Genomic DNA, 18174 nt, shown 5'->3' with positions numbered 1-18174 from the left:
AAACCCAGAAAATAAACAGAATGTAAATCTGTGTTAGATGATTTTGGTTAAGTGTATTAACTGAGAGATAATGAATAGGGTGCTCAATATTTACTCAATGTATTTTTCTCTGCAATTGACTTTGGGTGTTGCTTAAAATGGCTAGCTTTGTCAACATCACCTCTTTTACACCACTATTCAAAGTTATACTCCCTCTTTCAGTCCCATGGGGATAATTTTAGCCTGATTCACAAGCCGTTTTGAGCCAACATTCTTACATACGCCCATAACATAAAATCACATTGGAAGGCAGAGTTGTGTAGGATATAAAATGAACGGCTAACCCAAACATGCCATTTATTTACTTGAGGGCTATGTTAAAATTACAGACCATAAATCAGTAGCCCTAATTATGGGAACTGGCAACATGTATTTTACTACTATGGCACAACAGCGATCTCAAAAATGCATGGACTTGCATAGAGAGTGTGTGTGTGTGTGTGTGTGTGTGTGTGTGTGTGTGTGTGTGTGTGTGTGTGTGTGCTCCACACAGTAGTGTACGTTCTATTTTTTTTACCTGACCTGTAAAATTTAAAAAAAAGCTTTCGTGCTTCTAAGTCTGTTCCAGTTTCTGCTCCCACCCACAACTAACTTCGAAACACAACCATGCAATACAATTTTCCATTTTCTTTAAATCTTGTTTTCGTATGTTGTGATAACATCAAAAGTAGCTTAACCTTAAAATTCTGCCTCCTTCTGATAAACTGTGAATAAACGTGCCCAGCTGACAATCAATTCCATTGTTTAATAATACATCAAAAACAACTCTAATGCCTCATAACATTTATAGCTAATAAACTTAAACATTACGTATTATATAAATCATAAGCTTTGTTTGTATTAAACTCTTGCACGAACATCCACACACATACTCACTCTGTGAGTTACTGTAACCAATCAGGGCTGGATTGCAGTTCGGGGGAAGCCCTTGGTGTGTGTGTGTGGTGAGAGCTCAGCTCCGCGGGACTCGAATTCATTCATTCGGAAACTCAAACCATGTGAGATCGAGCGAGCGAGTGAGTGAGAGAGACAGACAGGGAAGCAGCCGCTCTCTGACTAGTACATTTCATTACTGTAAGAGCAGCCTTCCTTAACCTATAAAAAAAATACAAGGAATCTAGAAACAGCCAACGCCTCACCGTTCTCATTCTTAACCCAAAGAGGGTTTTTTTTTTGGTTGCTGATTATAACAAGGATTATTTTTTAACATTAAATACAGGGTACTGAGGGAATACAAGAATGCTGCAGAGTCACATTTCCTATATTTTCTATCTACTGTATTTCACGGATGCAATAGTTTCAGGTAGGTAACTTTTTATTGAAGCTTGCTTTGCATTAAGTTAGGATTTTTTCTCTAAAATAAACATCAAATTCAGCGTTTGATTCTACACATTCTAGGAAAAATCGTTTTTAACCCAATTACATTTTATACTAAAATACAGTACTCTATGCACAGGACTCAAAATGATTGCAGTAAGTCTCCTGAGGTAAAATTTCCCGATCCCTAAAAATATTATTTTTGCATTAATTGTTTTATTTTCCTCCCTCTACACAGGTCTCGAGAATTTCCGAGAAGAATCTGAGATCGTTTTTCCGGCCGTTCTTCAGGATGGTAGAGCGTATCCGGTACGGGGTGAACCGGCAGCTGGCCCCGGGATAACATCCCGAGAGGTGCGCTCCATCTCCAACGGGGACGAGTACGAGTCGCAGGAGTTTTACCCGCGGGAGCTGCAGGCTCCTGCCCCGCCCGGCCACCGCGGCGCCGCTGCCTCTCTCTCATCCTCCACCTCGCCCGCTTCCTCGCCCTCTCCCCCGGGGCTGCAATTGAAGATCCCGGCGTTTGGCAGGGAGTTGTACCTGAGCCTGACCAGGGACAGCCGCTTCCTCTCCGGTAGCTTCGCCGTGCACAGCCGCCGGAGCCGGCACCACATTTCGGTGCGCTCATACCGCGCCGAACACGCCTGCTACTACAGCGGCTTCGTGCACAACTCCAGGGGCTCCCTCGCCTCTTTCAGCACCTGCGGGGGTCTGGTAAGTGCACAGCTGTCAAATACCACTGATACTCACTGGCCCGCTGCCTACAATTCCAATGCATTTGGCACAATATTTCAACTTAGAAATAATAAAATGTTAATAATTGTAACCTTGGTGAGGATGCGATCCAGGTCCGCTCTTTTTTGGAATAAGTTTACTTCCTCCCCCCCCCCCCAAAATTCTGATTTTTTTTTTGCATTGTAGTTTATAAGACCATTTTCTTAAAGAAGTTATTTATCCATATACTTGCTTGCACTTTTTCAAATAATTTTCCTTCATTTGTTTTTAAACTAGAAATTGGCAACTGTTTGTGATTCTGACATATAACACCACGTCCGTTCTAAGATTCTTTGCAAAACTGTTGTTAGGGCTGTGCGGGAATGCTGTCCTCCTTGAATGACTTCCATGTTATCTGGGCCAGGCAATTTCACACCCCTTAGGTTCGCGCTTTCGTTCAAGATTGGACCGACAGGAGGCGCATCTGTATTGGGTTCAAGTCGACCCAATTGTCGGTCTCCTGAATTCACACAGGATGCTCCCGTTACATGAGTGTGGGTTTTGCATTTAATCTTCCCATCGTGACTCCAGGATTCCCTTGTTCAATGCTAAAACTTATTCAAAAAGGTACCGGCAAATTTCCAAAATAGAGCATTCCGCAATGCCTGCGTCATTTCTTTGGACTTCTACCTTTTATGTAGGTGAAAATATTGCCAGTGAATTTTCCTTTGCATTGGTGTGACTGGAAAACATTCTGGCATTTCGCTGATGTCCAGCACAGAACGTTATACAACTTCCAAGCATAATACACCACCCGTACATTATTGTATGTGTGTAGATGATGTTCACTTCTGTGAACATATTTTCAGCATCACTTACAGATCTCAAAAGCACAAAAACAGAGAAGAAACATTGAATTATTGTGCACTCCAGGTCTCCTTGGTTCACTCATCTTTTGTCACCAGTATCTCCCCAGGCATCGCCCAGCGACTATGGGAGGTGTAACTCCTGTCCCTACATCTCACCACCATCCAGGTCCTTCCAGGATACTCACCTACCGCTACTCCACCCTTATTCATTACATGTAGTGCTTGATGTGGTCTCCCCTCCATTGGTGAGGCACAGCACAGGCCAGGTGATCGCTTGCTGAGCCTCTGGTGTACTGTAGTTCCATTTTGCCAGCCATATTTTATTCCCCACCCCCAGTCCCACACCACTCTGCCCATCCTCAGCCTCCTCTATTGCTGAGGTGAGGCTAAACACAAACAAGAAGAGCAACACCTCATATTCCACTCGGGTAGCGCACGATTCCAGGCCATGAATACCAAGCTCTCCAATTTCAGGTAACCTGCTCCCCCTCTGATCCTTTTCTCTCCCCACTTGATCTACCCAGTTCCTCCTACACCCAACCCAGTCTCCCGTAAACGTCTTTCTTTCCCCTCCGCTATCCATTCCATCTGCCAATCATCCGCAATTCATTTCAGTGAATAACCTCTCTTTACTGTTCCCACCTGCCACCCCAACTTGAGCTCATACTTCTCCTTCTTTTCCTATCAGATTCCATCATCTGCAGCCCTTTGCTTTATCTGCCTATCTGCATCCAGCCTCTGCCACAATTTCCAATCCAGCTGTCGCCTATTCTAGCCTGGATCCACCTACTGCTTGCCAGCACCTGCTCCATCCCTCCCGCGCACCTCTTCATACTGGCTATCTCCCTTCTATCTTTCATCCAGCTGGAGGGTATTGACCCATAATGTCAAGAGCCTCTCCTCAGAGGCTTCCTTACCTGCTAAGTTCATCTAGAACATTATCTTATACATTGTTTTTATAATGCTTCTTGTTTTTCCTAGGCATTCCATATATTCCTTTCAAAAAATATCTTTGAATGGTTTGTTTCTTCCAAGCTCCATGGGCATCTTCAGCATCCTTCCATCAAGATTTTAAGTTCAAATCTTAGTGGGAGGGGTTACAATGCATGTTGCCTTCTTGTTCTTTCTGTAGCCTTTGACATGGTTTACCACATTGTCCTATAATACCACTCCACATTTGTCAGTATAGCATGCTGCCTTTTATTGCATCATTTTTAGACCTGATAAGTGTTTCCTGTATTTAATGGATTTGTAACCAAAGATTGGAAACAGTGATGCAGAAACTTCAATGTTAATGTGTGAGCCCTAAGCACACTTGGATCAAATTTTTCATTTATTTATTCCAAATAAGTTTACCCCCAGAGGCAAATTTGGCACATGTACAGTGTTTCTACAATATTATTGGCAGGAAATCTATTCAAATCCTTGATATCAAATGATTATGTATAGTATTTTATTTGAACAATGAAAATTAGTTGGTATGGCATGACTGGTAATTATATATGAAGAAAACAGGTAAAAACCTGGGGTATGAGCCACATGAAGTACACAGCAACAGAAGAGAGGAAGAAGTCCTCATACCTCCATGGGCTTTGACCATTGGTTTGTCTTGAGGTCATGCTGTCCTCTTGTACAGGAACAGCATTCTATTTTTCAGTACTGTGGGGGTAGATTTTCCTTTGCTATGTGTAAAACTGGCAATCGAAATCGGTAACTGAATATTGAAACTACACAAATTCAAACTAAGAGAATAAGGAAGGAACCTAACAGTTGAACTGCATCGGGGTGAGGAGGGAGGTGGGGCGGTGTGAAGAATCATTGGCATTTTGAGCTGCAAGATTTCGATCCAAAACATTGTCAGTTCCTGTCCCTTTACAGATGCTGTTTAACCAATTGAGTTGTTACTCCAGATTCCCGCAAATTGGAAAATTGGTTTATTATTATCACAGGTACTGAGATACAGTGAAGAGCTTGCCTTGCATATTGTTCATTACACAGTGCATTGAGGTAGTACAAGGTGAAACAATAACTGTGCAGAACGAAGTGTTACAGTACAGAGAAAGTTGGCAGTGAGGTGCAAGATCACAATGGGATAGGTTGTGAGCTCAAGAACCACTCTTATCATAGTAGCGAATATTTAATAGGCGATAGAAGGTGCAATCGAGTCTGGGGAAGGGGGAGAGAGAGAACGTCTGAAGTGGGTGGGATCTTTGATTATGTAGGCAAAACCCATGGAGGGGAAGCTGTTTTCCATGATTTGCTAAGCTGTGTTCACAACTCTGTAGCTTTTTGTGGTCAAGGGGAGAGCAGTGATGCAGACCAAGTTATGGGGCATCTAGACAGGATACTTTCTATGATGCATTGATAAACCTTTGTTAGGGTCAAAGGAGACATTGCAAATTCCTCTAACCTCCTGAGGAAGTAGAGTTGCTAGTGAACTTCCTTGGCCATGGACGTGGTGGGATCAGGACAGTTTATTGGTGATGTTCACATTAGAAACTTGAAACTCTTAACCCTCCTAACCTCAGGATCACTGATTTTAACAGGACCATGTGCACTGAAGTCAATAACCAGTTCTTTTGTTTTGCTGACGTTTGAGGAAATGGTTGTTGTCATGAGAACAGGTCATTAGTCTTTCTTTGCCCTTCCAGAAAGAGAAATCAATAAATTAATTAATCCAGAAAACATTACTTTGGTTGAACATGCTAGAGTATTAAATTTGACCAGCAGCTGAGGGTAATCGGAGATCTCTCTCAGCATGGCTTATTTTACAGGAGGGAGTAGGATGTGTTCTTAGCGGTGACAATTAGATCTTCCAAATGTTCACCAAAGCCAGTAACTAAAACATTTTTGTTTGGTCAGTACATTGTACACATCTTCTGAAGGTCATTCAGTTGGACTTAGTCGTATGAATGTTGGTATGGTGAGCACTCCACTGACTCTTCCATTACTGGCAGGGGATTGCATATGTCATCCTGTGTAAGCAATTTTGGACTTTCTGCATTAATTCTAAAGGTGCATTGTAAGTCCCAATTTTTGGCAGGTTGAATTTCATTTCAAGAGCAGAATGCCCAGAAGTTCTTAACTGAATGGAAAGACTGAATGTACTCTACAGTTGTATCGGTGAAATGAAATTCAAAAGCATTAGACAACTTGCTGATGCTACTGATTAACTTCTTTGCTGCTTAGAACCAGGCATGAAATTATAGGCAGTCTGTGTAAAATCCCATTCCCTCTATTAACCAGCTGCCCATTTCCACTAGAAATTTCATGGCCAAATTCACTGTTCTGACTTAATGAGATCAAAACACTGTACAACATTCCCAAACACTCACTGGGTGGTGAATTGCAGTTTTAGTGACCAACAGAGCACCATGTTGCATTGTATCCTGGAATGGCCTAGTTTCAGCCGTGTGATGCTATGGATGATAGAGAGCAAGATAGTCTCGGCATTACTGAGGAGTCATATGATTACGGTTACATCCATTTTTTGATGGCTGTATAGAAGAGATGGTACTTGAATAGATGTGAGTATAGAAAATAACTTTGGAAAATTTTTAAATGAGTGTAACTTGTTACTTGTGAGATAGGCAAGTAATTACATAAAGCATTTACACTTTTACAGTCCCTTTTGAAACTACAATAAAATGGGATATCCTTCATTTGGCCAATTTCTATTCCAGATGGAAACAAAGTCACTCAGGCTTTCGATCAGGCCTGGGAACTTAGGTTCACCAAGACCACTGCACTTCTGGTCTACATTTTCAATAGTCCACGTGTTCTGAGAATTTGCAGTTCCCTCACCTTACCTCCATACCACTAATATCATGGCAGCTTGTAACTATTTCATCAGCACTTGACTCATCTTTTAGCAACAAGTATACTTTTCTTTTGCCTTTTGTTTTGCTACTTTGAAATTACAGAAATTATAAATAATGTGGAAACAGGCTGTTTGACCCAACCAGCTCAGTTTGATGAGGATCCTCTATAAATCCAGCATTTTCTCCTCATATACCCCCAGTGGCCAATTAATTTTGTACCTAATAAACAGAGGTGATTCCTATAACAGAATACCCTTTACTGAAAGCAGTGATTTTTGATTTATGGTAGAGCTATGTACAACAATGTATTAAAAGTTATATCACATGGTGTAATTGCTTATAAGATACTTAAACTTGTGTGCCCTACTAAAAGATAAGGAAATAGTGCAAGCCATTATCATTTTATTTATATAAGATCAGTTAATTAATTCACTCTTCTGATATCTTGTTCTCCTGGTCTCTGCTGAAAGAAATTACTGCAATACCCACTCCAGGAACTTTTGATCCCAGTGGATCACTTCTCTATAAGGACCACATAAATCTAGGTGTCCCCCGCTTTTCGAACGTTTGCTTTACGAAACCTCACTGTTTTGAAAGACCTACATTAGCACCCTGTTTTCGCTTTCAGAAGGTCTTTTCACTGTTACGAAAAAGAAAATTCAGCGCGCGATAAAAGGCAGTGCGCCCCGAGCAGCTGCTCTCCCCCGGATTCGGAACTGCTTTGCTTCAACACGTACCTGTGAGCAGCCGTTTGCAAGATGATTTCTATGGTATCGGAAAAGCCTGAAGGAGCTCGTAAGGGTGTTACGGTAAAACTAGATATAATTAAGCGTTTTGATCGTGGTGAACGAAGTAAGGACAATGTGAGTTTGGCTTGTGGAAGCTGACGAACATAATGTTGAAGAGGTTTTGGCATCCCATCACCAAGAACTGACAGATGAAGAGCTGATGCAATTGGAAGAAAAAAGGATAGCAATGGAAACCATATGAGTAATGATAAAGTACGACTTTAATTTTGAAAGGGTACGTCGGTTTAGGGGATATTTGCAGGATGGTTTGAGTCCTTATTAAAGAACTGTGTGATAGAAAAATGCGCGAGGCTCAGCAGTCAAGCAAGCCTTCCACATCAGCCACAGCAGACAACGAACCTCGACCTTCGACATCGAGGCAGGCAGGGATAGAAGAAGATGAGCTGCCTGTTCTAATGGAAACAGACGACGAGATGACACCCCAGTGTCCCACCACCCCAACACCCAGGCCGCGGACAGATTAGCGGAGAATGCAGCGGTAGCCGGGAGGCATACAGCACATCTTTAAGAAAAAAGCCAAAATAAACATGCTAATTAATTAGGTGCCGCCGACATGTAATTGTCGGCCCAGATCAGAGACGACGCAATCGGAAATCGGCACTGATCTGGGCCGACAATTACGGACGTCACCTAATTAATTACCATGTTTGTTTCGGGTTTTTTCTTAAAGATGTGCTGTGTACCTCCCGGCTACCGCTGGACCCCTGCGTTCTTCACAGCAATGTATCGGTTTGCAGCCCGGAGGGTGGGGGCCACTGCACCAGCCAACCTGCGACGATTCAGTCTAACACACCATCATGTGTGCTTTGTGCTGTCTTCCCAATTCCAGTAAGAGATACTACACTGTACATACATTATTTCTGCTTTATATTGGCTGTGTATTTTTACGTGTTATTTGGTATGATTTGACAGCTTCATCACTTAAAAGTTACAGGAGAGCGCTTGCGCGTTTTTGCCAACAGCGCTTGCGTGAGATTTTCTGCTGACGGCGCTTGCGTGCGATTTTCGCTACGGAGAGTAGCGCAGTAATGATTGTGGAAAAGTATTTCTACTTTATATAGGCTGTGTATTTATCATATCATTCCTGCTTTTACTATGTGTTACTGTTATTTTAGGTTTTATGTGTTATTTGGCATGATTTGGTAGGTTATTTCTGGGTCTGTGAACGCTCCCAAAATTTTCCCATATAAATAAATGGTAATTGCTTCTTCGCTTTACGACATTTCGGCTTACGAACCGTTTCATAGGAACGCTCTACCTTTGGATGGCGGGGGGAAACCTGTATCTGGGGTCACATTCTGTTCTGCAGTCATTGGTCTATCATAATTGTCTTCAGAAATGTGATTACAACTTATAATGTATTCACGAACACCACCTTCCTCATGTCACTTGTATACAGCAAACTGTTCATAAAAAAAATTTACACTGAGACTAAGGGGTCTTATCAGCAACTCAATAGTTATAATTAGATTAGATTATTAGATTATGAGGACATGCAGTCCTCTTTTATTGTCATTTAGTAATGCATGCATTAAGAAATGGTACAATGTTCCTCCACTGTGATATCACAGAAACACAGGACAGAGCAAGACTAAAACTGACAAAAACCACGTAATTATAACATATAGTTACAACAGTGCAAGCAATACCGTAATTTAATAGAAGAACAGACCATGGGCATGGTAAAAAATAGTCTCAAAGTCTCTCAAAAGTCCCAACATCTCACACAGATGGTAGAAGGAAGAAACTCTCCCTGCCATGAGTTTCCAGCGCTGCAAACTTGCTGATGCAGCACCCTGTCGGACCACAGTCCGACTCTCAGTCCGTCCAAAAACTCTGAGCCTCCGACCAGCCCTCCGACACCGAGCACCGAGCACCATCTCTGCCGAGCGCTTCAACCCCAGCCCCGGCCGCCAGCAACAGGCAAAGTTGAGGATTTGGGGCCTTCCCTCCAGAGATTCTCGATTGCACAGTAGCAGCGGCAGTGAACCGGGCATTTCAGAAGTTTTCTCCAGATGTTCCTCCGTGCTTCTCACGTCCATCTCCATAAAATCAGGATTGTGCACGGCATCCTATTTAACAAATACGAATTATATGTTTGTGTTCAGTGCATTACTGTATGTCTTGAATCTACAATCCAATCCTTAGTGCTTCTTAAAGCTCTCTATTCTTCTACCTTTGTTTTTACACTGCCTTACATTCTGACTCCCAGTCTGACTTTCTGCAGACAGTAGACCTTTCCTGTTTCACCAAACATGGAAGAGTATGTCACAGGGGCATGCCCATTGCCCATGGTGTTTGCACCAATCATGATGCCAATCCAAACTAATCCCATCTGCCTGCATATGATCTATATCACTCCATTTCCATAATTTGTCAACTTAGCAGCAGCAGGATAATGCAATACATGATAATTATAGAGGAAAAAGACTGAATTACATCAAGTATATATATGTATATTAAATACTTAAATTAACAATAGTAGTACAAAAAACAGAAATTAAAGAAGTGGGGTAGGGCTCATGGGTTCCAATGTCCATTTAAAATCAGATGGCAGAGGGGAAGAAGCTGTTCCTGAATCATTGAGTGTGTGCCTTGAGGCTTCTGTACCTCCTTCCTGATGGTAACAATGAGAAGGGGGCATGTCCTGGGTGATGGGGGAGAGTGGGTGGAGGTCCTTAATAATGGACACCGCCTCTCTGAGGCACCTCTCCTTGAAGATATCTTGGATACTACCGGGGTTTGCATCCTTGAGGCAGCTGACTAATTTTACAACTTTCTGTAGCTTCTCTCTACATTGCCTGACTCTCCTGTGTGTATAGTAGTAGCCCAGCTGGACCGCTCAGTACCTTTATCCTTCACTGCTGAAGGAAGCAGGGATTATCATTTTCACAGGCAAGGATTCACACCATGTTGCTGTTGCAGTATTGGACCATCTTGAATGAGTGTTCTCAGGACTGGTGGCTCTGATCAAGGCCCCCTGCCTCTTGCATCCCACAAATTTTTTTATCGCCCTCCTGCCATTTTTACCGGTTCAAGAAGGCACTGGTGAAGCACAGCAATGACTGGCTGGCAGCAAAAACAACTGTTAACTACTTTATTAGTCACATTTTTTCTTGAAAATGGTCAATGACCTGTAGCTTCTCTTCCAGAGTCGAGCCTGAATGACCTGGCATGTTTGTGGTCTGATCTGAGGTCTTGAAGGTGCAGGATGGTTGTGACATGGTGTGTACAGGCTGAACTGAGGAGGTGGGGTCTAGGCCCGAGGGCGGGAATGATTCAGCGTTTGGCTGCTGGAGCAGACTTGGAGGTGATTCAAAGCGTCAGAACCAAGGTGAACAACAGGAATTCTGCAGATGCTGGAAATTCAAGCAACACACATCAAAGTTGCTGGTGAACGCAGCAGGCCAGGCAGCATCTGTAGGAAGAGGTGCAGTCGACGTTTCAGGCCGAGACCCTTCGTCAGGACTAACTGAAGGAAGAGTGAGTAAGGGATTTGAAAGTAGGAGGGGGAGGGGGAGATCCAAAATGATAGGAGAAGACTGGAGGGGGAGGGATGAAGCCAAGAGCTGGACAGGTGATTGGCAAAAGGGATACGAGAGGATCATGGGACAGGAGATCCGGGAAGAAAGACGGGGGGGGGGGGAGGACCCAGAGGATGGGCAAGGGGTATATTCAGAGGGACAGAGGGAGAAAAAGGAGAGTGAGAGAAAGAATGTGTGCATAAAAATGAGTAACAGATGGGGTACGAGGGGGAGGTGGGGCCTTAGCGGAAGTTAGAGAAGTCGATGTTCATGCCATCAGGTTGGAGGCTACCCAGACGGAATATAAGGTGTTGTTCCTCCAACTTGAATGTGGCTTCATCTTTACAGTAGAGGAGGCCGTGGATGGACATGTCAGAATGGGAATGGGATGTGGAATTAAAATGTGTGGCCACTGGGAGATCCTGCTTTCTCTGGCGGACAGAGCGTAGATGTTCAGCAAAGCGGTCTCCCAGTCTGCGTCGGGTCTCGCCAATATATAAAAGGCCACATCGGGAGCACCGGACGCAGTATATCACCCCAGTCGATTCACAGGTGAAGTGTTACCTCACCTGGAAGGACTGTTGGGGGCCCTGAATGGTGGTAAGGGAGGAAGTGTAAGGGCATGTGTAGCACTTGTTCTGCTTACACGGATAAGTGCCAGGAGGGAGATCAGTGGGGAGGGATGGGGGGGACGAATGGACAAGGGAGTTGTGTAGGGAGCGATCCCTGCAGAATGCAGAGAGAGTGGGGGAGGGAAAGATGTGCTTAGTGGTGGGATCCCGTTGGAGGTGGTGGAAGTTATGGAGAATAATATGTTGGACCCGGAGGCTGGTGGGGTGGTAGGTGAGGACCAGGGGAACCCTATTCCTAGTGGGGTGGCGGGAGGATGGAGTGAGAGCAGATGTACGTGAAATGGGGGAGATGCGTTTAAGAGCAGAGTTGATAGTGGAGGAAGGGAAGCCCCTTTCTTTAAAAAAGGAAGACATCTCCCTCGTCCTAGAATGAAAAGCGTCATCCTGAGAGCAGATGCGGCGGAGATGGAGGGATTGCGAGAAGAGGATGATGTTTTTGCAAGAGACAGGGTGAGAAGAAGAATAGTCCAGATAGCTGTGAGAGTCAGTAGGCTTATAGTAGACATCAGTGGATAAGCTGTCTCCAGAGACAGAGACAGAAAGATCTAGAAAGGGGAGGGAGGTGTCGGAAATGGACCAGGTAAACTTGAGGGCAGGGTGAAAGTTGGAGGCAAAGTTAACAAAGTCAACGAGTTCTACGAGTTCTGCATGCGTGCAGGAAGCAGCGCCAATGCAGTCGTCGATGTAGCGAAGGAAAAGTGGGGGACAGATACCAGAATAGGCACAGAACATAGATTGTTCCACAAAGCCAACAAAAAGGCAGGCATAGCTAGGACCCATACAGGTGCCCATAGCTACACCTTTAGTTTGGAGGAAATGGGAGGAGCCAAAGGAGAAATTATTAAGAGTAAGGACTAATTCCGCTAGGCGGAGCAGAGTGGTGGTAGAGGGGAACTGATTAGGTCTGGAATCCAAAAAGAAGCGTAGAGCTTTGAGACCTTCCTGATGGGGGATGGAAGTATATAAGGACTGGACATCCATGGTGAAAATAAAGCGGTGGGGGCCAGGGAACTTAAAATCATCGAAAAGTTTAAGAGCGTGAGAAGTGTTACGAACATAGGTCGGAAGGGATTGAACCGGGGAGGGGGGGGGGAAGATAAAACCGTGTCGAGGTATGCAGAAATGAGTTCGGTGGGGCAGGAGCAAGCTGAGACTATAGGTCGGCCAGGACAGGCAGGTTTGTGGATCTTGGGTAGGAGGTAGAAACGGGAAGTGCGGGGTGTGGGAACTATAAGGTTGGTAGCAGTGGATGGGAGATCCCCTGAGTGGATAAAGTCGGTGATGGTGTGGGAGACAATGGCCTGGTGCTCCTTAGTGGGGTCACGATCGAGGGGTAAATAAGAGGTAGAGTCAAGGTGGTGGGGTCTGGGACTGAGAGTGAGGAACGTTTTACGATTTGAGTGCTGGGCTGAATTGGAATGGTTGAGTATGGGCCAAATTGAGGTGGCGGGTCCCCGGCCTCAGGGTGTATCGAAGTGACAGGGCTTGCATCTGAGAGTGAAGAAGATCCGCTTTTGGTTAATTTAAGCTCCAGGCCATATTGAAAAGCTCAGGGTGTTGGGGCCAGCTGTATGGGATGGGTCAGTGTTCAGCTTGCTGCTTGTGAGGTATACCAGTCTCTCCGCTGAACTGACGCTGTGGCCTGCAACCAACATGCCCTGGATCACTTGTGACTGGCTTCATGACTGTGGCTTCACTTTCATGAACTTCAGTTCTGAATGTTATTTGCTTACTTTTGTTGTTCTTGTTCTGCATATTGGCTGTTTTTTTTAAAAAAAGTTGGTTCTATTGATTCATTTTTAAAATGGGTTCTGTTGGGTTTCTTTTTTGTGGCTGCCTGCAATGAGACGAATCTCGAGGTTGCTTATAGAGTACATAATTGATAATAAAAGTACTTTGAACTTTGCCTTTTTTGCTCATCTGGTCCATGAGTTATCTGCTGAACCCACATGAATTTTCCACATGATTTAGCAATGTAGAAAACAAGACTTCTGTTATCATTTCAATGGGCTTGTTTCCTGATGGCACCTTGGAACTATGCCCTGAGAATAAAATGCTTCTTTTTTTATGCACCACCTGAAAGCTGATGGTCATTCTACGCATTTCTTTAAGCATTATATCCCCACACTAGAGTCTTGTAATGTTTCCCTTAGCATTCCTGCATTGCCCGCCTTTGTCTTTAGCCTGACCATGTATTCACCAGACATTTCTTCTGGAGCCTGGTTTAATATAAATTTATATCCCTTGAAAATCACTGGCATCACCAGCTTAAAATGTCCTCTCAAGTTTTTCGTGATGTCTTCGGCGAGACATACAGTTCATAGCCTCAGCTAAGTTTTAGATGCTACCCCTGTCACCAGCAATGACACTATCTTTCTCAATAATATTAGCTAAAATAGAAACATTTCTCCTTATAAACTTGGTAAATGGCTGAGAATGCTCATGTCTCCTAAACTCACCGATACATCTGCCACATCCACTATCTGTTGCTGTTATTGTGCATCCTGGTAAATCTCATTCTCCATTTTCTCTCAAGTTGAAGTATTTTGAATATGATGCCTATGTGGTGTTTGGTGTCTGGCCTCCACCTCCATAGCCTCCATTGGCTGCTAATGGTTTTTTTTTGGTCATCTCTACTAATTATTCTAATATACTGTCAATATTTATGTTTTAACAGGTTATAAGTATTTTATATGTTAAATACAATGTTCTAGGTGTATGTGAAAAATAAAGCTGTTTCAAAGCTCTGACTAGGACACTTTATTTATAATATCCATAACATTCTTCCAACAAGCAATGAAAATATGCTTAATATTGCTACTTTGGGTATTTAGTGAGATCTTTGTGAGTGGTGCAAACTAATAAGTTTTTGATTATCTAGTTGCAACTTGGTTAAAGATAATTGAAGATCATCTCTTTTCTTAATGTCAAGATGGTTACGAGCTTTTGATAGCAGGTGAAGAGCTTGACTGAAACTACATTCAACCAGATAAGAGATGGGAAATCCAATTCAAAACAACTTTTCTTTCTCCCAAAACTATGGACAATTATTTTGAATATCACTAGTGTTGTGTATTTAATACTTCAATAATATTTGAGTAATCTTGTATACACCGTATGTTGTTTTATTAAGCATTCTTGTTAGTTGAAATAATTCATTACTGGTTATATGTAAAAATAAGTTAATTACATGTCCACCACGTGACATGTGCATGCCTTGATCCAACCAATCCATCAGAAATGAGCTTTGTAAAAGTAATGCAGGAATATTTAGAACTAAAACCATTGTTGATTGTAGAATGCTTTAGGTTTCATAAGTGAAATCAAATAGAAGGGGTTGTGCATTTTAGCTTATGTGCCTGAATTGAAGAGATTGGCTCAGCACTGTCAGTTTGGTAATGGGCTTAATGAAGCACTGAGAAATCATTTAGTTTGTGGAATCTTACAAGAAAGCATTCACAAATGGCTCTTAACTGAAGCACGGCTTACGTTTAAAAGAGCAGTGGAAATTGCTGTTTCAATGGAAACCGCAGACAGAGACAAATGAAAGTGAGCATGAACAAAATTGCATCATCTAAGCAGAAACCAGCCAGGCTGAACAAATTTTGTAACTGTTGTGGCGGGGCTCACATACAGCAGACATATGAAAGTTTACAGGCAAAACTTGCAGAAAATGCTGCAAAATAGGACACATTCTAAGAGCATGTTGAGCAGACAAAAATAAATGGACTGCACAGCGAAGGGAAAAGGATAAAATTTCAAGTTCCAGTTTCAAAACGAACACTGATCTGCACACTGTTGATGAAAAATCTCATAATGATAGGCGTGACAAAAGATTGTGTAGCTTTGACGTTAACAGTGTGAAAATTAACATAAACAAGCAATATGGCTTATGCCAAAAGTGAAGGGCAAATGAATTAAAGTGCAATTGGACACTCTTTCGGCTGTTTCGGTCATTCCACAAAATGTGTTTGAAAGGCATTTCAAAGATACCAAACTGAAGCCCGCAGATATCCAACTAAGAACTTACACTGGAGAAAAGATAACTTCTGTGGGAATAGAAAAACCATAGAAATAACATAAACAACGGTGAAATACAACAACCAACAAGGCACAGTGAGCTTGCATGTGGTAAAAACAGGAGGGCCAGCATTGTGATTGGCTGAGACAGCTAGAAATTGATTGGAGATTCATCTACCACATGCCCGGTAATGAAGCCAATGGAAAGTGAACTAAGAAAGGTACTACATGATGCCAGAGCTATCTCCATGCCGAACACCATGAACCGTTGCACAACAAAGGAGAAACAGGTGTTGGTGCCAACCTCTGTGCCTCTGGTTAGAAAGCACATTCGACCAAGGAAGGATCATGCTACTGAGAGGAATTGTGAAATTGACGAAAGCACTGATCTGACTACAACAGTTTTTGCAGCCAACATATCTGAGAAAGCTTCTGATGTGTTAATCAGGCAGTTACTTGCGAAATGTGGCTTGGTGTTAAGCTGGAGGAGAGTTTAACAAGCATCAGGAAAGTTGCAAGCATTCAGCTTTTGTGAGTATAAAGAACCAGAATCTACTCTGTGTGCATTAATGTTATTGCATAAACTTCAAGTAGGAGACAAAAAGCTGCTTGTAAAAGTAAAAGCTGAGACCAAAGCCCAGCTGGATGAATGGAAGGCCAAAAAGAAAGGAATCATTAGAAGTATGAAACATTTTGGACTCTCATGTCATCCTTTAAGTTAGGCTACATTCACACTAGACCGGATAAATCCATAACCGAAGCTTTTTCTCTTCATTTTGACCCTCTGTCCACTTTAAAATGGCTTTTTCCTCCCCTGAAAACGGAGCTTTCCAGAAATGCTCTCCAGAGTGAATAAATCTGAAAACGCCTAATATCCGGCGTAGTGTGTACGGGGTAACCGGCTATTTTTAAAACCGCTGTCATGACGTGCCGGAACAAATGGTGGCAGCAGCACGGCATTTCATTGTTTTCTTGAACGCAACCTCCAACACCACAACAATATCTGACAATAGACGTGTCACAGCCTAATGTAGCATTGTATGGAAATACAAGATAACACTGATGCAGACAAGTTTTATGCATTTAACAAGGTGCTTTATTAATGTATTGCTTGCGCAAACATTCAATAGATGCAATTGTCACTTTTGCCCAGTAACTCGTTTTATTGCACATGTTAAATACAGCAAAATAATACACAAAGACATGGCAAAAGTAAAGGCAAACAAATGAGGTAACAGCAAGTTTCATTTTTGCCCAGTAACAGGCCTTATTGCATTTAGTTGTAGCTGTCGTCCCTTTCATCAGTGAAGAGACTATGGCTGTAGGAAATGGTTCTGGACAAACAGGCACCAAATCTTACGTTTGGCAGTTTTCTCTTAAGTTTTTCTAGTCTGTAACTGGACAAACGCGCACCAAGTATATGGTTTTCTCTTCGCTTGTTTTCTGTGTGTCCTGCGCATGCCCAACAGGGGGAGATTTGCCCAAATATCCACTTTAATGTGGACAGAGATATTTTCAAAAATGCCTAGTGTGGATGCCTGTTGTTTTTACGTGAAACCGGCATTTTCAAAATTATCTGGTCTAGTGTGGATGTAGCCTTAGTTTAATGTTTTGAAGTTACAAAGCATAACAACTAGTTATCCAGAAATTTGGCTTGCTACACTTGAGAATTTTGCTTGAGCTGTTCTATCACTCTGCAGCTCAATAAGACATTCTTGCGATGTGGTGTGAACATCATTCACACTCACCCCAAATGGATCCACCACCCAATCTGGAACATGCATCTCCAGCAGGTCTCTGAACTGAAATTCCATCTCAGTGTGCAGTTGTTTCAAGTGATCATCATCTTGTAATTCTATTTTAAGAGTTGCCAGTGAGGGAAATTTCGTGAACTTACAACGTCCAATACTGCTGCTGGAAAGTTTGAGTTTTTCAAGGGAAGTGTAATAATCTCTTTGCATGGGATGAGATTACAGCTTTTTCCTTGTAACTGTTACCCTTAGTTTCTTCTTCTTTAACTTGTGGCCCCTATGAAATCCTGCATGACCCCTTGGGGGCCATATGGCCCACATTGAAAACCACTGGACTAGACATTTACCTTCATAAATTTATGAAAAGCGTCAAATTAGCTTGGTATCTTAAGAAGATGACACGTGGTTCACTTCAGTTGCTCCATTTTCTGTTCTTTTTTTAAAAGTGAAAGTATTTGTTTTTTTTTGCCATTCAAATCTGACATACATTACTACGTTTCATGTTACACTTTGAAAGTCTGACCACCAGTTAGTTCTACACCTGTTGCAATTTAGCGTGTCAAATTCACTTTAGAGAAGTACAAGGTTGAGCCATTTCCTTTAATCCATCTTCAAAAGTAATCACAATATTTTGTTTTACATTTCTAATACCATATATTCTGAAACACTGTATTGAGA

At 42.6% G+C, this 18174-nt stretch overlaps 1 protein-coding gene across 5 annotated transcripts in view; it reads left to right on the top strand.

Moving 5' to 3' along the window:
* Nucleotides 1–1027: 1027 nt before the first annotated feature.
* The window catches only part of LOC140211678 (A disintegrin and metalloproteinase with thrombospondin motifs 19-like), a 387009-nt gene continuing 369862 nt past the window's right edge, over nucleotides 1028–18174 (top strand). For 4 of the 5 annotated variants that reach the window (XR_011889546.1, XR_011889548.1, XR_011889547.1 and 1 more), the window contains exons 1-2: nucleotides 1028–1342; nucleotides 1595–2070. Coding sequence is in view for 2 of the 5 variants with exons in the window: in XM_072281717.1 (XP_072137818.1) it covers nucleotides 1279–1342; nucleotides 1595–2070 (540 nt within the window). In the remaining 3 variants the exon portion in view is untranslated. The remainder of the gene's footprint in view (nucleotides 1343–1594; nucleotides 2071–18174) is intronic. The other variant, XM_072281716.1, reaches the window with a different exon arrangement.

The sequence above is a fragment of the Mobula birostris genome, chromosome 17, assembly GCF_030028105.1.
Source record: "Mobula birostris isolate sMobBir1 chromosome 17, sMobBir1.hap1, whole genome shotgun sequence".
NCBI lineage: Eukaryota > Metazoa > Chordata > Chondrichthyes > Myliobatiformes > Myliobatidae > Mobula > Mobula birostris.
The sequence above is the reverse complement of the archived record's forward strand: the minus strand, read 5'-3'. Positions and strand labels throughout refer to the sequence as shown.